Here is a 24,334-nt window from a genome sequence, read left to right as displayed (position 1 = left end):
TTAGAAGGCCCAAGTGAGAGAAATGACCTTTTCCTGGATGGGGTAAGACTCTGATAAAGTCTTTTCCCTTGGAGAGCAGGCCTTTGTTATAGAGACAGCTCTGTTTAGAGGATACTTTGTTATGGACAATACAGTGTTCATTCTCCCCCTTCTCTGTCAAAACCATGTGGAATTATTTGGGGCCCTATACCATAAAAACCTTGTGGGATTCATGGATTTAAAAACCCATGAAAGTGTGGGTTCCCCCTTAAGACTGTGATCTCAGAAGTTTCTCCCCCTCAAGGTAGTCCACACTCAGCCTTCAGCAATTTATCAAAATTACCATTTAAGTAAATGGAGTTTCTGCTCCAGGTAAATAGATCTTGGCTCTGCCTCTTTGGATTTTCCAGTCTCTCCAGATTTGGGGGTGGCAGTTTGCCCTGAAACCTCAGTAGTCCAAGTCCAAAAAGAGCCATTGCTTTTAAATTTGATTAGCTTTTTCTTATTGTGAGTATGGGACGGATGACTTCCAAGCTCTTTACATGTCAGAGCTGAAACCAAAAGTCTGATGAATTTTTTGAACTCTGATCTTGTACCTTATCTGGCTGATTCTCATTCTTAGGGCTAGAAAAGCAATCTTTTGTAACTTTCTTCAACCTAACTAGAAGTAAAAGTCCTGGGCTTGAGTGCCTTTTTAAAAAGGTTTTATTTGTGGGACACCTGGGTGGCTCAGCAGTTGAGCATCTGCCTTCAACTTAGGTTGTGATCCCGGGGTCCTGAGATCGAGTCCTGCATCGGGCACCCTGCAGGGAGCCTGCTTCTCCCTCTGCCTGTGTCAGCCTCTGTGTGTGCGTGTGCATGTGTGTGTGTGTGTGTGTGTGTCATGAATGAATAAATAAAATCTTTAAAAATAATTTTGAGTACAGTTGACAGAAAATGTTTTGTTAGTTTCAGGGGTACCACATAGTGATTCAACAAATCTATAGGTGATGCTATGCTCACCACAAGTGTAACTCCCACCTGTCACCACACAGTCCTATTACAACATCGTGGACTATCTTCCCTAGTCCTGCGCCTTTTAAAAGTGCTGCACCTTTTATTCCCATGACTTATCCATCCCATATCTCAAAGCCTGTGTCTCCCTCTTCCCCTTCACCCATTTTGCCCATCCTCTCAGCTTGTGTCCCACTGGCAATCATCAGTTTGTTGTTTGTATTTATAGGTCAGATTCTGCCTTTTGTTTGTTTATCCATTTTTTTATTTTTTAGGTTCTACATTTAAGTGAAAACATATGGGATTTGTCTTTGTCTTACTTATTTCACTTAGCATAATACCCTCCAGGTCCATCCATGTTGTCCAGATGGCAAGCTTTTATCTTTTTTATGGCTGAATGATACTTATACACCACATCTTCCTTATTCATTCGTCTATCAGTGGATATTTAGGCTGCTTCCATATATATGCTTCAATATATGACTATTGAAAAGAATGCTACAGGAAACATTGGGGTGCATATATCTTTTCAAATTATTGTTATTATCAAATATTCAAGATATTTTACATCAAATATCAAAGTATTTCAGTTTTCTTTGGGTAAATACCCAATAGTGGAGTTATTGGATCATATAGTTTCTATTTTTAGTTTTTTGAGGAACCTCCATACGGTTTTACCAGCTATGCCAATTTGCATTCCCACCAGCAGTGCACAAGGGTGGTTCCTTTTCTTCCGCATCTTTGCCAATATTTATTGTTTCTTGTCTTTTGGATTTTAGCCATTCTGACAGGTGTAAGGTGATATCTCATTGTGGCTTTGATTTGCATTTCCCTGATGACGATTGACATTGAGCATCTTTCCATGTGTCTGTTGACCATCTGTATGTCTTCTTTGGAAAAATGTCTAGTCAGGTCCTATGCCTTGGGTTGAGTTTTAATGCTTTCAGGACTCTGGGCTTGACTGTTAATGCTTGTAGGAGAAGGCCTTGGGTACTTGCAAGTCATAGATTTGGGATGGAGAACCTCAAAGATGTGCACATCAGTGAAAGTGTAGTGTAGCAAAAAAATCCACCAACAGAAGAGTGATACATCAACTTAAATATTCTGTCTTGGCCTAGGCTATGGGTGAGCCTTAATTAGGATGTGGGTTCAAATGCCTATAAGAAAAACCAAAAGTGGAAGTGGAAAAGTGGAAAAAATGCAGCCCAGAGTTTACTATGGTGGCTTTACCTACTTCCTCAAGGAATCTTCAGTTCTGAAAGACTGTACAGAACTGGTCACTGCAGCCTGCCAGAGATGCACATATTCCACCAAGGGTTTGCTCACCCATGAGCACCAGATTCTGATCCACATTATATATGTATGGTAATTATGTCTATGTATATGTAATACCGTTTGTACATATATGTAAACATATCAATAGAATCAATACAATATTATATATAATTATATTTATATAATATATAAAAAGGTTATATATAATATATAAGTAGGTATTGATTAACATGTAATAAATATTTATTATAATGAATATTGATATATTTTTACATGTAGTTTTAGAGTTCTTCCAGAGAAGGAGCTCCAGAAGAAACATGGTCAGAGAAATATGCAAAAGTTGTGATGTTAGAAAACTACTTATTATAAATGACTAAACAACAGGAAGATGCATAAATACAGGCTATAATGAATATGCAAGACTCAGAAAATAATATTCCCATGTTGCCTAACTAAGGGATTTTTTAAAAGATTTTTCGATTTATTTATTCATGAGAGACACACACAGAGAGGCAGAGACACGGGCAGAGGGAGAAGCAGGCTCCATGCAGGGAGCCCCACGTGGGACTCCATCCCGGGACCCCGGGATCACTCTCTGGGCTATAGGTGGCGCTAAATCGCCGAGCCACCCAGGGTGCCCTAAAGATTTTATTTATTTCTTCATGAGAGAGAGAGAGAGAGAGAGAGAGAGAGGCAGAGACCCAGGCAGAGGGAGAAGCAGGCTCCATGCAGGGAGCCCGACGTGGGACTCGATCCCCGGGACTCCAGGATCACGCCCTGGGCTGAAGGCAGCACTAAACCACTGAGCCACCCAGGCTGCCCCTAAGGGATTTAATAGAAATAAAAAAGCTTGAGATAACCAGGAAATCATAGGAGACATTTGGCGTATGATTGATGGTGAGCTATGACTATATTTACCTGTAAATATAAGAGTAAGTGATGCTGATGAAATGACAGAATAAACCAAAATATTTTATACTCTGAAATATAGATATTACACAAGTAACACAAATGGGTGTAGAAGGAGGATAGTTTCATAGATAATGACTAGGAGTAAAAAAATAATAGGTTTAAATTAGAGGCTGGGTCAGAAAGGGGGAGAGGCAAAAGGAAGATCCTAGCAAATTTCATTATGTCTCATGAAGGACATCAATAGAAAATATCTTCAAAAGGGACAGCCCCGTGGCTGAGCGGTTTAGCGCCACCTTCAGCCCAGGGCGTGATCCTGGAGACCCGGGATTGAGTCCCACGTTAGGCTCCTGGCATGGAACCTGCTTCTCCCTGGCCTGTGTCTCTGCCTCTGTGTGTGTGTGTGTGTGTGTGTGTGTGTGTGTGTGTGTGTGAGATGAATGAATAAATTAAATCTTTAAAAAAAAAAGATGGTTTAGAGTATATCTGATACAATCCCAGCTTAGAACCTTTGCACTGGCCTACTTTACACCAGATAGCTTTATGACTAACTCCCTCCTTCTTCAAAAGTCATCTTTCTCAATGAGGTTTACCCTTGCCACCACATTTAAAATTCCTAGTACCTCCAGCATACCGCTTTTGCCTTCTGGATTTTTTTTTATAGCTCCTAACATCTTATAATGAATTATATGACAGACTTATATATTATGTTTAATCATCTGCCTCCTCTCACTAGAAGATACACTCCATAAAAGCAGGAATTTTTGTCTGTTTTGTTCACTTATATATCCCAAATGGCTAATACTTCCTGCCACAAAGTTGGCACCCAATAAATATTTTTTAAATGAGTTGATTAATTAATCAGTTAAGAGTGTCAGAAAGTTATCTTCAATGATTAGATTTTTAATCTTAGACCTGAAGAATAAGTAGAAAGAAAAAGAAGAAGAACATGGTCGGCAGAGGAAATGACACATGTAAAGATCCTGAGGTGGTGGGACAAGATAGGGCCAATTATGCAAAGTCTTGAATGCCATCGTAATGATACGACTCAATCCTTTTGCCTGCCCTCAAGGAGCTCTCAGAAAATGGAGAGGGAAAATAATAATTAAACAGGTGATTATTATACTAATAAGAGTATGCACAAAGAACTATGAAAACATTGACTAGGCAGCTATTAACTCTTCTTAGGACGGTTTGGAAGATTTTACAAAGAAGGTGACATTCGAGCTAGGTCTCAGGCTGGAAGAGTGACATGATGAAAGTGTTTTAAGAAGATTAATCTGGCAATAGTATGGAAAATGGATTGGAATATGGATGGGCTAGAGACAAGGAAACCATCTAGTCCATGGCAGTAGTCCAGGTATGAGGTGATGAAGGCATCTATAGGAATGGAAAAAGAAGGACAAATCTGAGAGACATTTGGAAGAAAAAATTGACGGGAGCTAAATGGATTCTTGGCTTTAAGCCTTTCAGGAGGTAATGCTTCTTCCTTAGTAATAACCATGAAAAGATTCAAATTGACCTATTATGTAATTGCCTACTCTGACTAGAATTTCTAGCTATGGCTGTTCTCCAAAAGTTTCTGTTATTGTGATTGATACTTGTTGGACCTTAATTTACATTAAGATGATTTTAGACTCTAAAGGTTGGGAAGCTCTCAAAAACGTAATTTTGACCATGAAACAGCAAATTATTCTATTAAAGGAGAAATGAGGGAAACCATGGGGCTACATAGGAAGTTTTACAGTGAGCTCATAGTTCTTATTTCAAAAGTATAATATATAAAAGATGGAAAAGAAGGATGAATATAACAGGTGGCATATGCCTAAAGGATTAGTATTTGGAAGCATAAGATCCAAAATCACCTCAGGCATTTAGAAATATATATATTTGCAAAGGCAACAAGTACAATATTCTGACTATGTTCTCAGAAAGAGAAAGTATATGTGTCCTGGCATGGGTAAGCTATAATTCAGATGATATCATTACACTACTCTCAATGATCAAAGGAAATAAGGAGAATAGGAGAGGTGCTTTATGACTGGATTTATGTAAATATAATACCACTTTTAACAAAGAAAAAGAAGGAAAACTTTTTAGTCACTAATCAGTAACCTAAATATCTTCTGGGTTAGATCCTAGAACAGGTTTCAAGTAAGTGTGTACTTAGAAAATTACAAAGTTATCAACAAAGACATTTCACACAAACGTAATTTTTATTTGTAAAAAATTATGAGAGGTAGTTTATGGAAATGTGGCAGACATAATGTACATTAAATGAATGAATGAAATTTCAGCAAGACTTTAACAAATCTTTTTTTTAAAAGATTTTATTCATTTAATCATCATTTAATCATCACAGAGAGAGGCAGAGACACAGGCAGATGGAGAAGCAGGCCCCCCACAGGGAGCCCAGTGCAGGACTAGATCCCTGGACTGGGATCATGCCCTGAGCCAACCGCTGAGCCATCCAGGCATCCCAACTTTAACAAATCTTTTTTTTAATATTTTATTTATTTATTCATGAAAGACACAGAGAGAGAGAGTGGCAGAGACACAGGCGGAGGGAGAAGCAGGCTTCATGCTGGGAGCCTGATGCGGGACTCAATCCAAGGTCCCCAGGATCACGCCCCGGGCCGAAAGCAGGCACCAAACTGCTGAGCCACCCAGGGATCCCCAACAAACCTTTTATGAAATCTTAATGAACAAGAATTATGAATCTATGTTGATGGGTTAGATAATTAATACAATTATATTACTTAAATTACCTTACTCAAAACTGATTAGCATAGGCAAAAGAAGAGTTTTTGTTGGCCTTCTGCAAAGCCTACCTTTGGCTTGGCCTCAATATTTTTATTGGTTAAGTGGAGATTTACAACAGACATCCTACCATATTTAAAGAAAATATGAAGTTGGAAGAAAAGTAATTCACTGGATTCCCAAAAATATTTGTGGAGCTTTACAAAGTACTAGCAACCATGCTAGATGTTAGAGTGCAAAAATTAATGAGACATAGATAGGTCTTCCTATTAAGGAGCATCCAAGTATTACTAGGAGGAAAGACATAAAAACATATAATTTCATCAAAATGTATGAAGAAGGAAGATAGAGACATAAAGTAAAGGAGGAAGTACGGTAGCTCAGGACCAGGTAATAGAAGATATTATATAACATGATAAAGAAATTGGACTTTACCTTGAAGGCCTTAGGGATCCATTCAAAGGGAATGACACGCCAACAAATCTATTTTTTAGTTCACTCTTCCTACAGCGTGCAAAGTGGTTTGAAGGGACGGCATGTTGTATATGGATAGATGAACTAGAAAAATATCATAGTCTTTGAGTGAGAAATAATGGTGGGTTTTGACTGAGAATGTAGCAAGTAAAGCTACAATGCAGTGGCTCCGGTTTGGGAATGATGTAGGAAGTAAAAGTAATGATTTGATAATTGCCTGTATGGGAGAAATTTTAAAGAGGAGGTATCAAGTTCAAAGCATAGATTTCAGGTTGAACCAGTCATAGAACTGACTGGATGGTACTGGAATTGACTGTGAGGAAGAACACTGAGAGTAGCCAGTTTAGGTATAGTAGATATCAGGATGTCATTAGAAGGTGCTTCGTGAGAACAAGAATATTTGTTTTGTTTTATGTATTGATATATTTCCAGCACTTGTAACAGTGTGTGGCACCTAATACATGTCTGATATATTTGTAGTAGGAGTCCCAGAAGGAGAGGAGAGACGGAATGGTGCAGAAGCAATGTTTGAAGAGACAATGAGTAAGAGTTTTCTAAAAGTAACAAAAGCACTGTATTATTTTGCTATTGCTGCATACCAAATACCAAAAACTTAGTAGATTTAACTAATACCCACTTACTAGTTCACAGTTCTTATTCTTTTTAAAAAATATTTTGCTTATTTATTCATTAAAGAGAGAGGCAGAGACATAGGCAGAGGGAGAAGCAGGCTTCCTGTGGAGAGCCCGATGTAGGACTGGATCCCGGATCTCTGGGGTTACACCCTGAGCCGAAGGCAGACACTCAACCGCTGAGCCACCCAGGCACCCCCACAGTTCTATAGTTCAGAATACCAGACTGGGTTCTTTGATCAGTGTATGAAAGGCTGAAATGAGGGTATTGGCCAAACTGCCTTCCTTTCTGGAGGCTCTAGATAAGATTGCACCCATCCAGCTTTGTTCAGATTGTTGGCTGAATTCAGTTTCACATGGCCTCAGGCCTGAGGTTGCTGTTTCCTCCTTGCATGTCATGTCATTTCCTTGAGACTGCATGCATTACTTTACCTCGTAGTCCCCTCTACCTTCAAAGATAATGGAGACTCCCCTTGACAGCAAATCCCTCTCTGGCTTCAAATCTCTTTCACCAGAAAGAGCCCTGTCCCTTTTAAGGGATTGCTGGTGTAGATCAGACCAGGCGATGATCTTTCTTAAAGTCCATTGTGCCAGATACATTGCCTGATCACTCAAGTGAAATCCCATCATATTCATACTCTAGGGGAAGGGATTATAATTTGGCAAGGGTCACCAGAAGTCATTTTAGGATTATGCCTTTCACAAGCATCAAGGCATAGATTCAAAAAGTGCTGTAACTCAAAGAAGAATAAATACAAAATATACATGTATTTTGTAAAAACTGCTAAAAAATAAAGAAAAAGAAGAAAACATAAAGATACTTGGAGAAAAAAGATGTATTACCTTACAAGAAGCAGCAGTTAGATTGGAGTTGACGTTTCAACAAAAACAACGTAAAGAGAGATGTGTGGGTAGCTCAGTGGTTGAGCATCTGCCTTCACCCCAGGGCATGATCCCAGGGTCCTGGGATCGAGGCCCACATCATGCTCCCTGCAAGGAGCCTGCTTCTGCTTCTGCCTGTGTCTCTGCCACTGTCTGTGTCTCTCATGAATGAATGAATAAATAAATAAATAAATAAATAAATAAATAAATTCTTTTTTTTATTTATTTTTTATTGGTGTTCAATTTACTAACATACAGAATAACCCCCAGTGCCCGTCACCCATTCACTCCCACCCCCCGCCCTTCTCCCCTTCTACCACCCCTAGTTTGTTTCCCAGAGTTAGCAGTCTTTACGTTCTGTCTCCCTTTCTGATATTTCCCACACATTTCTTCTCCCTTCCCTTATATTCCCTTTCACTATTATTTATATTCCCCAAATGAATGAGAACATATAATGTTTGTCCTTCTCCGACTGACTTACTTCACTCAGCATAATACCCTCCAGTTCCATCCACATTGAAGCAAATGGTGGGTATTTGTCATTTCTAATAGCTGAGTAATATTCCATTGTATACATAGACCACATCTTCTTTATCCATTCATCTTTCGTTGGACACCGAGGCTCCTTCCACAGTTTGGCTATCGTGGCCATTGCTGCTATAAACATCGGGGTGCAGGTGTCCCGGCGTTTCATTGCATTTGTATCTTTGGGGTAAATCCCCAACAGTGCAATTGCTGGGTCGTAGGGCAGGTCTATTTTTAACTGTTTGAGGAACCTCCACACAGTTTTCCAGAGTGGCTGCACCAGTTCACATTCCCACCAACAGTGTAAGAGGGTTCCCTTTTCTCCGCATCCTCTCCAACATTTGTTGTTTCCTGCCTTGTTAATTTGCCCCATTCTCGCTGGTGTGAGGTGGGATCTCATTGTGGTTTTGATTTGTATTTCCCTGATGGCAAGTGATGCAGAGCATTTTCTCATATGCATGTTGGCCAGGTCTATGTCTTCCTCTGTGAGATTTCTGTTCATGTCTTTTGCCCATTTCATGATTGGATTGTTTGTTTCTTTGGTGTTGAGTTTAATAAGTTCTTTATAGATCTTGGAAACTAGCCCTTTATCTGATATGTCATTTGCAAATATCTTCTCCCATCCTGTAGGTTGTCTTTTAGTTTTGTTGACTGTATCCTTTGCTGTGCAAAAGCTTCTTATCTTGATGAAGTCCCAATAGTTCATTTTTGCTTTTGTTTCTTTTGCCTTCGTGGATGTATCTTGCAAGAAGTTACTGTGGCCGAGTTCAAAAAGGGTGTTGCCTGTGTTCTTCTCTAGGATTTTGATGGAATCTTGTCTCACATTTAGATCTTTCATCCATCTTGAGTTTATCTTTGTGTCTGGTGCAAGAGAGTGGTCTAGTTTCATTCTTCTGCATGTGGATGTCCAATTTTCCCAGCACCATTTATTGAAGAGACTGTCTTTCTTCCAATGGATAGTCTTTCCTCCTTTATCGAATATTAGTTGACCATAAAGTTGAGGGTCCACTTCTGGATTCTCTATTCTGTTCCACTGATCTACGTGTCTGTTTTTGTGCCAGTACCACACTGTCTTGATGACCACAGCTTTGTAGTACAACCTGAAATCTGGCATTGGGATGCCCCCAGATATGGTTTTCTTTTTTAAAAATTCCCCTGGCTATTCGGGGTCTTTTCTGATTCCACACAAATCTTAAAATAATTTGTTCTAACTCTCTGAAGAAAGTCCATGGTATTTTGATAGGGATTGCATTAAACGTGTATATTGCCCTGGGTAACATTGACATTTTCACAATATTAATTCTGCCAATCCATGAGCATGGAATATTTTTCCATCTCTTTGTGTCTTCCTCAATTTCTTTCAGAAGTATTCTATAGTTTTTAGGGTATAGATCCTTTACCTCTTTGGTTAGGTTTATTCCTAGGTATCTTATGCTTTTGGGTGCAATTGTAAATGGGATTGACTCCTTAATTTCTCTTTCTTCAGTCTCATTGTTAGTGTATAGAAATACCACTGATTTCTGGGCATTGATTTTGTATCCTGCCATGCTACCGAATTGCTGTATGAGCTCTAGCAATCTTGGGGTGGAGGCTTTTGGGTTTTCTATGTAGAGTATCATGTCATCGGTGAAGAGGGAGAGTTTGACTTCTTCTTTGCCAATTTGAATGCCTTTAATGTCTTTTTGTTGTCTGATTGCTGAGGCTAGGACTTCCAGTACTATGTTGAACAGCAGTGGTGAGAGTGGACATCCCTGTCTTGTTCCTCATCTTAGGGGAAAGGCTCCCAGTGCTTCCCCATTGAGAATGATATTTGCTGTGGCCTTTTCATAGATGGCTTTTAAGATGTCGAGGAATGTTCCCTCTATCCCTACACTCTGAAGAGTTTTGATCAGAAATGGATGCTGTATTTTGTCAAATGCTTTCTCTGCATCTAATGAGAGGATCCTATGGTTCTTGGTTTTTCTCTTGCTGATATGATGAATCACATTGATTGTTTTACGGGTGTTGAATCAGCCTTGTGTCCCAGGGATAAATCCTACTTGGTCATGGTGAATAATTTTCTTAATGTACTGTTGGATCCTATTGGCCAGTATCTTGTTGAGAATTTTTGCATCCATGTTCATCAGGGATATTGGTCTGTAATTCTCCTTTTTGGTGGGGTCTTTGTCTGGTTTTGGAATTAAGGTGATGCTGGCCTCATAGAACGAGTTTGGAAGTACTCCATCTCTTTCTATCTTTCCAAACAGCTTTAGGAGAATAGGTATGGTTTCTTCTTTAAACGTTTGATAAAATGCCCCTGGGAAGCCATCTGGCCCTGGACTCTTGTGTCTTGGGAGGTTTTTGATGACTGCTTCAATTTCCTCCCTGGTTATTGGCCTGTTAAAGTTTTCTATTTCTTCCTGTTCCAGTTTTGGTAGTTTGTGGCTTTCCAGGAATGCGTCCATTTCTCCTAGATTGCCTAATTTATTGGCGTATAGCTGTTCATAATATGTTTTTAAAATCGTTTGTATTTCCTTGGTGTTGGTAGTGATCTCTCCTTTCTCATTCATGATTTTATTAATTTGAGTCTTCTCTCTCTTCTTTTTAATAAGGCTGGCTAATGGTTTATCTATCTTATTAATTCTTTCAAAGAACCAACTCCTGGTTCTGTTGATCTGTTCCACAGTTCTTCTGGTCTCGATTTCGTTGAGTTCTGCTCGAATCTTTATTAACTCCCTTCTTCTCTTGGGTGTAGGATCTGTCTGCTGTTTTTTCTCTAGCTCCTTTATGTGTAAGGTTAGCTTTTGTATTTGAGTTCTTTCCAGTTTTTGAATGGATGCTTGTATTGCGATGTATTTCCCCCTTAGGACTGCTTTTGCTGCATCCCAAAGATTTTGGATGGTTGTATCTTCATTCTCATTAGTTTCCATGAATCTTTTTAATTCTTCCTTAATTTCCTGGTTGACCCTTTCATCTTTTAGCAGGATGGTCCTTAACCTCCACGTGTTTGAGGTCCTTCCAAACTTCTTGTTGTGATTTAGTTCTAATTTCAAGGCATTATGGTCTGAGAATATGCAGGGGACGATCCCAATCTTTTGGTATCGGTTCAAACCCGATTTGTGACCCAATATGTGGTCTATTCTGGAGAAAGTTCCATGTGCACTTGAGAAGAATGTGTATTCAGTTGAGTTTGGATGTAAAGTTCTGTAGATATCTGTGAAATCCATCTGGTCCAGTGTATCATTTAAAGCTCTCGTTTCTTTGGAGATGTTGTGCTTAGAAGACCTATTGAGTATAGAAAGAGCTAGATTGAAGTCACCAAGTATAAGTGTATTATTATCTAAGTATTTCTTCACTTTGGTTAATAATTGATTTATATATTTGGCAGCTCCCACATTCGGGGCATATATATTGAGGATTGTTAAGTCCTCTTGTTGATTAGATCCTTTAAGTATGATATAGTGTACCTCTTCATCTCTCACTACAGTCTTTGGGGTAAATTTTAGTTTATCTGATATAAGGATGGCTACCCCTGCTTTCTTTTGAGGACCATTCGAATGGTAAATGGTTCTCCAACCTTTTTTTTTCAGGCTGTAGGTGTCCTTCTGTCTAAAATGAGTCTCTTGTAGACAGCAAATAGATGGGTCCTGCTTTTTTATCCAGTCTGAAACCCTGCGCCTTTTGATGGGGTCATTAAGCCCATTCACATTCAGAGTTACTATTGAAAGATATGATTTTAGTGTCATCATGATATAAATAAATAAATAAATTCTTTTTAAAAAACCATGAAGATAGTATAATGGTATCTTCAAAATGATGGAGGAGGTAACTGCCAAATTTAATATCCAGTAAAAATAGCCTTCAAATATTAAAGTAAAAGAGGTTTTTTTAGATGGTCAAAAACTTAGGGAATCTGCTGCTAAACTCCAAAGGAAATATTAATGATATTAATGATCTTCAAGCAGAAGGAAAACAATCCCAAATGAAAGCTTGGAGTTATCTGATGGAATGCAGTATAATGGAGAGGTTAAATATGTAGATAGATCTGAATGTCCATTGATCACGTAAAACAAAAATAGTAATGTCATGTCATTTGGGATATGTGTGTTTTGATTAAAATACACAACAGTAGTTGTGGAAGGAGTAGAAATAGAGTTAATATAAGTTTTCTAATTTGTATTATAATTTAATAAATCAAAGATACACATTGTAAGCCCTACAATAACTCCTTTTTAAAAACCAGTAAAACAATGTATAATTATCAAGTAAACAAAGGAGGAAATGGAGAAATAGACACTACGTAATCATTGCAAAACAAAGCAAGAAAAAAAAGTAGCAATATGGGCAAGACAAATAGAAAGCAAATACTGATACGATAGAATTAAACTCAAGTATAGGGTAGCCCGGGTGGCTCAGTGGTTTAGCACCACCTTCAGTCCAGGGTGTGATCCTGGAGACCCAGGATCGAGTCCCGCGTCAGGCTTCCTGCATGGAGCCTGTTTCTCCCTCTGCCTGTGTCGCTGCCTCTCTCTCTCTGTCTCTGTCTCTCTCTTGTGAATAAATAAATAAAATCTTTAAAAAAATAAACTCAAGTATATCAACAATTATGTTAAATGTAAATGAACTGAACACAGTAATCAAATGACAAAGATTATTAAGCTGTTTAAAAAACAAAATATAAAAAAAATATAACTGCTATTTATAAAAAACACAAGTTAAATGTAAAAATATAGGACAACTGAAAGTAAAAGGGTGAAAGAAATATACAACGCAAATACTATCCAAAAGACAACAGATAGGTACATTAATAGATATATTAATTATATTATAATTATATTAATTATATTATTAACACTACATTAATTATATTATTAATATATATATTAATGACATACAAAGTTGACTTTTTCTAGCACAAAAGGGGTACAGGTACCCCCTTTTCAGGGATTGCCTTTTCAAGGGTCTTTCCATGGTCACCTGGGATCCCATTCAGTGGTAGTTTGATCCGAAACCACTCTCAACAACCAGCTCTACTTAGATGTATCTTGATTTCCTCATCACATGTTAACTCTGTTGAGGATTCGAACCATTCTGATAAACTATATGTGTGAAAGTACCCATAGCCAGATTACATGGTAATAGGATCCCTGTGTTGCCTAAATCCAAAGTTTGAACTAATATGGAAATCTCAGGCTCTGAAGTCAGTAGAGAAATGCTCAAAGTGTAGGAATCTTTACTAGACAGAGATATATTTTGTCATATCCTTTTTATGCATGCAAAATAATAGATGATACTCTGGGCCATAAGGTAGGTCTCAAACAGTTACAATTATACTGTTTTGTTTGTTTGTTTGTCTTTGTTTGGCCACAATGAAATAAACTTACAAAATAATAATGAGAAAACTAGAAAAATCTCCCTACAATATGTTGTAGACTTTTATGTAACCTGTAGGTCAAATTATTTTATTTTATTTTATTTTATTTTATTTTATTTTATTTTATTTATTTTATTTTTTTGTAGGTCAAATTTTAAAAGTCACAGTGTAAATTAGAAAATATCTTAAGGATGCCTGGGTGGCTCAGCAGTTGAGCACCTGCCCCTGGCTCAGGGCGTGATCCGCGGTCTCAGGATCGAGTCCCACGTCAGGCTCCCTGCCTGGAGCCTGCTTCTCCCTCTGCCTAGGTCTCTGCCTTTTTCTGTGTCTTTTATGAATAAATAAATAAAATCTTTAAAAAAAGAAAATATATTAAACTAACTGAAGAATGGAAATATTGGATATCAAAATTCATGGCAGGAAGGATTTTTAGAGCAGTCAAGAGGTTAAAATACTCTGTATGATTATATAATGATGGGTACATGTCATTATGCATTTGTCCAAACCCATAAAATGTAGAATACCAAGAGTGAATCCTAATGTTAACTGTGCACTTTGGGTGATAAAGATGTGTCAATGTAGGTTCATCAGTTGTGACAAATGTAGCACTCTGATGGGGGATGTTGATAAGCAGCCTATGCATGTGTAGGGAAAGGGGTGGTATGAGAAATCTCTGTATCTTTCCCTCAATTTTACTGTGAATAGACTTCTCTAAAGAAATAAAATCTTAATTAAAAAAGTGTTTACTGGGCAAAAGATCTGAACAGATACTTGGCTTAAAGAAGATATACAGATGGCAATTAAGACTATGAAAAGATACACAATATCATATATAATTAGGGAATGCAAATTAAAATAAGGTATCATGCACAACTATTAGAATGGCTAAATTTTTATTTTTATTTTTTTAAGATTTTATTTATTTATTCATGAGAGACACAGAGACAGAAAGAGAGGCAGAGACACAGGCAGAGGGAGAAGCAGGCTCCATGCAGGGAGCCTGACGTGGGACTGGATCCCGCTTCTCCAGGATCACGCCCTGGGCTGACAGCGGCGCTAAACCGCTGAACCACCAGGGCTGCCCCTGGCTATATTTTTAGAAATGACAATACCAAGTTACAGCAAGGAGAGGGAAAACGTTCTGATTCATTGCTATTGGAATGCAAAATAGTCCAGCTACTTTGGATGACAGTTATGGAGTTTCTTATCATGTTAAATATAACATGTGTTAATATGTTAATAATGTTGAATTTAAACATAAATATAACACATGCTAAATCTATAGCATGTGATCCACTAATAACAGTCTTAAATATTTATGTGCAAGTGATCTGAAAACTATCAAATGCAAAAATGTATTTTTGTATGTGTGTGTATAGAAGGTTTGGAGACTTAAACTGTGTGATCTGGAAGTTGGTCCTCCAAACTGTTGATTGTTGATGACGTTTCTTGAAGCAATGGGAACGACAAATATTGAGGAAAGGAGGCTTTCACTTTTTATTTTATATATTTCTGTGTTATTTTGATTTTTCTTTACTTTTTTCATTTTACACATGTGCAAATCTCATTTTGTAAGTAAATACAAAACAATGATACAGTTCTACAAATAACACAGATCACGTGAAATCCTCCTGGTTTTACCAGACATAATTACGTGCTTTCTCCTTTGCACTTTTTCAGTGAGTTTAAAGATATCATAAGTAGTAGTAGCTATCACCCTTTGTCGGTCTTTGTTCCCCACTACATTGTGAGCTTCTTGAACGGTGCCTGGAATTGCAGACTTATTTATGTTTATTTTCCCAGTACTTAAGAAAGTACCTGTTATAGACATGCTCACTAATATTTATTGGGTGAAATAATGAAGAAAGGAATAAATATACTTACTGAAAGGTTTGTAAGGGGGGAGTTTTGGGGGGGGAGTAGTTCAAATAAAGGAGAAGAGTATTTGATTAAGAATTGAGTGTTAGACCAGGGGTTGGAAAAATTGTACTTTGAAGTACCAAATAGCAAATATTATAGACTTTGCAGGCCACTTATGGTCTTGGCCTCATATTCTTTTTTATTTTTGTTTACAACCCTGTAAAATGTAATATCCATTCTTAGCCTGTGGACCATATAGAAATAGGCATGGGCCATAATTTACTAGCCTCTGTTTTAGATAATACCTATATGTAGGAAGTTGGGAAGTAGATAGTGGAAAACATAAATGTGACCCAGATATCGCAGAGGCCTCTCTATGCTCTGCTCCTTACCTGCACCCATTAAATCTCAATAAACTTGACTTTAGCTCTTGATTTCCTAGCCTATTATTTTGGAACCCTCCCCAAATCATCAGCATATTCTGTTACATCTCTCGCTATGGCCTTTGCATATATGATTGGTGTCATCTCACATCAACATGAAATTCAGTCCCTTTAGTGTCTATCACACACACACACGCGCGCGCACACATGCGCGCACACACACATATGTACTGAAAATAATCATTGCATGGGTTTAGTGACCATAGGGGTTGTTGAGAAGGTTCACATCAAGCATTGTATGGCTTCTCTGCAGTTGCATGGCTTTCTCCTTCTTTTCCCATGGGACAAATTAATACTTTTAAATGTATTATGTAAATGAAGATTTTTATTTTCCTGGGGAACTTGGGTGGCCCAGTGGTTGAGCATCTGCCTTCGGCTCAGGTCATGATCCTGGGGTCCTGGGATGGAGTCCCACATTGGGCTCCCCATGGGGAGTCTGCTTCTCCCTCTGCCTATGTCTCTGTCTCTCTCTCATAAATAAATAATCTTTAAAGATATTTTTTTAATTTTCCTGAAACCATGATACAGAGCGAGTCACCAACTCTAAGCAGGTTTATCAAGGTACTTTTACCAACAGATATATTTTCTCCCTAACAATAACTATTATAATAATGATAATAATAGCAGCCAACATATATAGGGCTTACTATGGGACAGACACAGTTCTAAGTACTTTAGTCTTCATATGAAACCCATGAAATGAGTATTATTATTATCCTCATTTTACAAAACAGGAAACCAGGGTCACTGAGAGTTTAAGTAACTTGCTCACAATCACACAAAATCAGTGGGAAAAGACGTTTCAAGGAGTGAGGTGAGAGTAATCAGTAGTGTCACAGTGGAGAGACTGAGAATGATGAGATCTCAAGTGCAATTCTTATATGTGGTTGGAAGGTTAAAATTAGTGAAGTTTTAAAGAACTACTTCAGTTCAACAGTATGATAGAAGCAAGATTACAAGGCATAAAATAAGAATACTGGTGAGAAAATGAAAATAATAGTTATAGACCACTTGTGCTCAGCTTTTCAAAATATTTCCTTTGTTTAATCCTCTATAGTTAGGATAATTAAATCTATCCTTTTTATATAGTTACATCTGTAATATTATTCCTACAACCTCATAAAAGTTATTTAGTACTATTACTAACTCTCTCTTCTCATTGTCATCTTTTCTAGGATGTGGTGCCACAGACTATCCCACCTACAAAGCAAGCTCCAAAACCTGCTGAGGGGAGGAGTCACATATTGGACTTTCCAACAGCCCAGCTTCAAAAGCTTGTTTCCATTAGCCATCCAGTGGCACCATACAGCCTCCAAGTCTCTGAATTGTAATTGGCAGCAACATGAAGACCATTTTGGTAAGGTTCATGGAGACAGATATTTTATTTTTTTAAGTTATTATTTTCATTCCAGTTATTTAACATATAGTGTAGTATTAACTTCAGGTGTCCAATTTAGTGCTTCAACACTTCCCTACAATACCCAGTATTCATCACAAGTGTCCTCCTTAATCCCCATCACCTAGTTAACCCTTCCCCCCCCCCCATCTTCCCTCTGGTGACCATCAGTGTGTTCTCCATAGTTAAGAGTCTGTTTCTTGGTTTGTCTCTCTTTCCCCCACCCCCTGTTCATTTTTTTCTTTCTTAAATTGAACATATGAGTGAAATCATATGGTATTTGTCTTATTTCACTTAGCACAACACTCTCTAGCTCCATCTATGTCATTGCAAATGGCAAGGTTTCATTCTTTTCCATGGCTGAGTACTAGTCTATTATATATATCTCCCAAAAATGAAATTTTACATCTTACTCATTTTTAAAAAGATTCATTTGTTTGAGAGAGAACGAGTGAGTGAAGGAGAGGGCCAAAGGAGAGGGAGAGAGAGAATCTGAAGCAGATTCCCTGCTGAACATGGAACCTGAGATGGGGTTCTATCCCAGGACCCTGAGATCATGACCTGAGCTGAAGAGTCAGCCACTTAACTGGAGCCACCCAGGTGCCCCTTCTTATCCATTGCTTAAGTGTACAGTTCAGGTGTTCAATTTATTTACATTGCTGTTTAATATCAGTTCTTATTGGACTGAAAATAGTTTCTGTAGAGTTGTGAGGACTTCTAGCTATTTATTTCCAAGATTATCCTACAGGTTGCAAGAAAGACAAAAATAATATTAAGGAGACAGTAAAATCTCATCCCAACAGGGGGAAGGTAACATTGCTCTACTCTACTTCTACTCTGTCTCCCTATTTCATATAAGGGGGAAAAAAGAAAGAAAAGAAAGCCTCAGTATATAGGGAAGTGGGCTTCAAATGCATAGACTGGGAATGATACAGCCAGATAAATATTAGATGGCAGAGTGGGAAAAAAGCTTTACCCCTGTGTATTAGTTTCCTAACACTGCTATAACCAATTACCATAAACTAGTTGGCTTAAAACAACATGAATTTATTTTTTCAGAGTTCTGGAAGCTAGAAGTCGGAAATCAAGGCATTGATATATTCCCTTCAATGGCTCTTTCTTGGCTCTTCTAGATTCTGGTGGCTGCTGACAACCTTGGTGTTTCTTGACTTGTGCCAACATGACTCCACTCTCTGCCTCTGTCATCACATGTCTTCTTCACTGTGTCTCCTCTGTGTCTTCAAACATATCTTTCCTTATAAGGATACCAGTTGTTGAATTTAGGGCCCACTCTACTCCATATGACCCTATTTCCAAATAGTTTCATTTGCAGGTACTAGGGATTAGGACTTCAATAATTAGAACTATTATTTCCAAATAGTTTCATTCACAGGTACTAGGGGGAATATTAATACTAATACTCCTTAATATTATGTATTTTGGGGGAATACAATTCAACCCATAACCCTGGAAAGGGACAAAAACAACTGTGAAGGCTATACTCCGAAGACATAGGCCCACTGTTCACTCCAAAGACTGAGACTTAATCTGAGTATTAGATAATGCCCATCTCCCCCAAACATTAGAACCAGCTAATAAGCCTGCAGTTAAAATAACAGTGGATTACAGCTGGGAGAGCTGCCAGATACAGACTGTTTCTGAGGTGCAGCACAAAGATAAGGGCCAAGGCCAAGAAGGGAGACAAAAACAAGGAATTTAATGCCTTTGGTAGCCATAGAGACAACAAACACCAGACATAGCCCATCACGTGGCCAGATTGGTATAAATACTCACCCTAAAGTCCTGTTTACCTTAGTGTCTATTGCTTTATATAACATGTGTGCCTTTAAACAACAAAATTAAAAAGCATGTTAAAAGGCAACAAATAATGTGAAGAGACAAAGCACCATCAGAACAAGATTCACGGGCAGCCCCGGTGGCTCAGCAGTTTAGCGCCGCCTTCAGCCCAGGGCCTGATCCTGGAGACACGGGATTGAGTCCCATGTCGGGCTCCCTGCAGGGAGCCTGTTTCTCCCTCTGCCTGTGTCTCTGCCTCTCTCTCTCTCTCTCTCTCTCTGTCTCTCATGAATAAATAAAATCTTTTTTAAAAAAAGAACTAGATTCACATGTGACACAGGTGTGAAAATTATTGGTCAGGAAATTAAAATAACTATGATTAATATGTTAAGGATTCAGATGGAGAAGGTAGACAAAATGAAAGACCACGTGGATAATGTCAGCAGAGTGATGGAAAATATGAGAGAATTTTTTAAAATCAGAATCATGGTAACAGAATTGAAGAATGACTTTAGTGGGCTCTTCAGTAGACTTCACACATTCAAGGATAGAATCAGTAAATGTAAAAGATAGATCAATAGAAATTACCCAAACTGAAATGCAAGAGAGAGACAGAGAGAGAAAACAAAAATACACCCAGTATTCAGAATCTGTGGGACAATATCAAGGGATGGAGAAAGAACCACCATGCAAGTAACAATCAAACTATTAGTAGCTATATTTCAGACAAAGCAGTCTTCAGAACAAGGAGGATTATTAGGGATAAAGAAGCACATGACATAGTGATAAAGGGGTCAGTTCTCTAGAGAACATGTAACAATCCTAAAAAATGTAGCATCTAACAACAAACCATCAAATTACATGAGGCAAAAACTGATAGAGATAAAAGTAGAAATAAAAAACCCACAATTTTCCTTGGAGACTTTACAACCTCCCCCTCAGTTTTTGATAGATTAAGCAGGGAGAAAATCAGTAAGGATATAAATAACCTGAAGAGCACTATCAACCAACTTGACCTATTTGACATTTATAGAACAATCCATCCAGCAAAAGTAAAGTACACATTGTTCTGGAATGTAAATGAAATATCCACCAAGATAGACCACATTCTGGGCCATTAAAAAATTCTCAATGAGTTGAAAAAGGTCTAAAAACATAGAGTATGTACTCTGACCACAATGGAATCAACTAAAAATCAATAACAGAGAGATAATTGGAAAAGTCTCCAATATTTAGAAATTAAGCTGTACACTTCCCAAAAAATGCATAAGTATAAAGTCTCAAAGTTAAAAAATATTTCAAACTAAGTGAAAATTAATATACAGCTTATCGAAATTTATGGTAAGTAACTAAAGCAGTGGTTGGAGGGAAATATGTAACAATAAATGCATATACTAGAAAAGAATAAAGGTCTAAAATCAATTACCTATACTTGTACATTAGGAAATTAGATAAAGAAGAGCAAATTAAACCCAATGCAAGCAAAAGGAAAGCAATAGTAAAAATTAGAGCAGAAATCCATGATATTGAAAATAGGGATTAAAAAAAAACAAGAATAGGGGCAGCCCGGGTGGCTCAGAGGTTTAGCGCCACCTTTGGCCCAGGGCCTGATCCTGGAGACCCGGTATCGGGTCCCATATCGGGCTCCCTGCATGGAGCCTGCTTCTCCCTCTGCCAGTGTCTCTGCCTCTCTCTCTCTCTCTCTCTCTCTCTCTGTCTCTCATTAATAAATAAATAAAATCTTTAAAAAAAAACCCAAGAATATCAATAAACCCAAAGCTGTTTGTTTAACAATATCAATAAAATTGGTAAGTCTCTAGCCAGGCTAACCAAGGAAAGGGAAAAAAGACAAATTACTAATGTCAAGAATCTTTATCACTGATCCTGCAGATACTAAAAGGGGAATAAGAGGAATACCAGAAACAGCTTTATGCCCATAAATTTGATAATTTTTTAAAGATTTTATTTATGTATTCATGAGAGACACATACACAGAGAGAGAGAGAGGGGGGCAGAGACACAGGCAGAGGGAGAAGCAGGCTCCATGCAGGGAGCCCAACACAGGACTCGATCCTGGATCTCCAGGATCATGCCCTGGGCTGAAGGCGGCACTAAACCGCTGAGCCACCTGGGCTGCCCAAATTTGATAATTTAGGTGAAATGGACCAATTCCTACAAATATGCTACTATAGACCAAATTGTTCCCCTCCCCCCAAATTCATGTTGAAGCCCTAATCCACCCTCATATTACTGTGTTGGAGTTAAGGTCTTTAAGGAGGTGAATAAATGAGGTCATGAGGGTAGAGCCATGGCCTAAATAAACCGCTATCCTTATTATGAAAAAGGAAGAGTAGTGATATTTTCCAGTGATAGCCCCCCACCCCCAACCCTCTTTCTCTCATGAGGACATAGTAAGAAGGTGGCCATCTACAAACCAGGAAGAGAACTCTCACCAGAAACCAAATTGGCTGCTGCCTTGATCTTGGACCTCTAAGCCTCCAGAGCTGTGAGAAAATAAATTTCCATTCTTTAAGCAAGCATATTGCTATGGTGGCCTAAGAAGACTAATCAAGACACAAACTACCAAAACTTACTCAAGAAAAAGTAAATGTGAATATTTATGATAATTAATATCATTATTATAAATAATAGTCCCAAACCTATTAAATAAATAATAGTAAAAATAATTTCAAAAAAGAAAACACCTGGCTAGGATGGTTTCACTCATGAATTCTACCAAACATTTAAGAAAGAAATATCACCAATTCTATACATTCTCTTCCATAAAATAAAATAATAAGGGACACTTCCCAACTTATTTTTTGAGGTCATCATCACCCTAATACCAAATTTAGACAAAGACAGTAAAAGAAATGAAAACTATAGACCAGTATTTCATGAACATAAACACAAAAATCCTTGTACAATATTAACAAATTGAACCCAACCATATATAAAAAGGATGATACATCCAGACCCAGTAGGGTTCATCCCAGAAATACAAGGATCTTTCAATATTAAAAAAAATCCATGCAATCCACCAAATGAATAGACTAAGAAACACCATATGATCATCTCATTAGGTTCAGAAAACCAATCTAACAAAATTTAATACCCACTTATTATAAAAGCTCAAAAAAATGGAAATAGAAGGGAACTTTCTTAACATAACGAAAGATACATATGAAAATATACAATAAGCATCATGCTTAATGTCAAGAGACCGACCGAGGGGATCCCTGGGTGGCTCAGCGGTTTAGAGCTGGCCTTTGGCCCAGGGCCTGATCCTGGAGACCTGGTATCGGGTCCCATATCGGGCTCCCTGCATGGAGTCTGCTTCTTCCTCTGCCTGTGTCTCTGCCTCTCTCTCTCAGTGTCTCTTGTGAATAAATAAATAAAATCTTTTTTTAAAAAAGGAGAGAGAGTGACCGAATGCTTTCCCTCTAAGATCAGGAATAAAACAAGGATCTTTTTTTCTCACCACTTGTGTTCAACATTGTTTTGGAAATCCTAACTAGTGCAATAAAGGAAGAAAATAAAGACATACAGATTAGAAAGGAAGAAATAAAACTTTTTTCATAAATGATATGATCATCTTTATAGAAACCGCCAAAGGATCTACAAAAAAAAAAAAAAAAAACTCATGAAAGTAAGTCTATTTCACTCAGCATAATACCCTCCAGTTCAAATAAGTCAATCGGAGAAGAACAAACATTATATGGTCTCATTCATTTGGGGAATATAAAAAATAGTGAAAGGGAATAAAGGGGAAAGGAGAAAAAATGAGTGGGAAATATCAGAAAGGGAGACAGAACATGAGAGACTCCTAACTCTGGGAAACGAACTAGGGGTGGTGGAAGGGGAGGTGGGCGGGGTGTGGGGGTGACTGGGTGATGGGCACTGAGGGGGCACTTGATGGGATGAGCACTGGGTGTTATTCTATATGTTGGCAAATTGAACACCAATAAAAAATAAATTTATTAAAAAAAAGAAAGTAAGTCTAATGAAGTTGTATGATACAAGGTTAATATACAGAAGTCATTTTCTATATAATAACAACTAACAACCGAAATTTGATATTAAGAAAGCAATACCATTTATAATAGCACCAAAAAATAAGTACTTAGGTTAAGTAGTTAAATATTTTATTTTATTGTTTTTCAAAGATTTTATTTATTTATTTATGAGAGACACAGAATCCCAATGTGGGATTCAATTCCAGGACCCCAGGGTCATGACCTGAGCCAAAGGCAGATGCTCAACCACTGAGCCACCCAGGTGCCTCTAGTTAAATATTTTAGAATCTGTATGTAGAAGATTGCAAAATACTGGTGGAAGAAATCAACTAAATAATTGGAAAGACATTCCATAATCATGGATTAGAAGACTCGATATTATTAAAATGTGAATTCTCAATATGATGTATAGATTCAGTGCAGTCCTACTTAAAATCCCGGCAAGCTTTTTTGTATATATCAACAAACTGATTCTAAGATGTATGTGATTGGGGCGCCTGGGTGGCTCAGTGGTTGATCTCAGGGTCCTGGGATGAAGCCCTGCATCAGGCTCCCTGCTCAATGGGAAGTCTGCTTCTCCTTCTCCTCCCTGCCCCTTCCCACACTCACATGCTCTCTCTCTCTCTCAAAGAAATAGTCTTTTTTAAAAAACCTAACAAATAAAATGTATGTGGAAAGGCAAAGTTACCAGACTAGTCAATACAATTCTGAAAAAAATAATAAAAAAAAAACCTCAAACTACCTGACTTTAGGACTTACTATAAAGCTACAGTAATCAAAGCAATGTGGTGCTGGGAAAAAGACAGACACATAGATCAATGGGAAAAAATGGAGAGCTCAGAAATAGATTCATACAAATATAGTCAACTGATTTTTTACAAAAATGCAAAGTCAATTCTTTCTATGAAGATTTGGTTTTCAAAAAGTAACATGGAACAATTGGATATCCATATGCAACAAAACATTGATACCTCATATTTGGTACAATTATTAATTTAAAGTTGATTATAGGTCTAAATATAAACAGAAAAACTATAAAA

The 24,334-nt window shown here is 37.8% G+C and overlaps 1 protein-coding gene across 5 annotated transcripts in view; it reads left to right on the top strand.

Annotated features, from left to right (window-relative positions):
- TMLHE (trimethyllysine hydroxylase, epsilon) overlaps positions 1-24,334 on the top strand; it is a 116,243-nt gene that overhangs the window by 13,554 nt on the left and 78,355 nt on the right. For 3 of the 5 annotated variants that reach the window (XM_038588757.1, XM_038588761.1, XM_038588760.1), the window contains exon 2: positions 17,261-17,442. In XM_038588757.1, coding sequence (XP_038444685.1) covers positions 17,262-17,442 — 181 coding nt within the window. In that variant the 5' untranslated portion in view covers position 17,261. Of the gene's footprint in view, positions 1-6,870; positions 6,934-17,260; positions 17,443-24,334 lie in introns of all 5 variants that reach the window. The other 2 variants (XM_038588759.1, XM_038588758.1) reach the window with 2 other exon arrangements.

This window comes from Canis lupus, chromosome X, assembly GCF_011100685.1.
Source record: "Canis lupus familiaris isolate Mischka breed German Shepherd chromosome X, alternate assembly UU_Cfam_GSD_1.0, whole genome shotgun sequence".
In the NCBI taxonomy this organism is placed as follows: Eukaryota; Metazoa; Chordata; class Mammalia; order Carnivora; family Canidae; genus Canis; species Canis lupus.
This window is presented reverse-complemented; position numbering and strand designations above follow the sequence as displayed.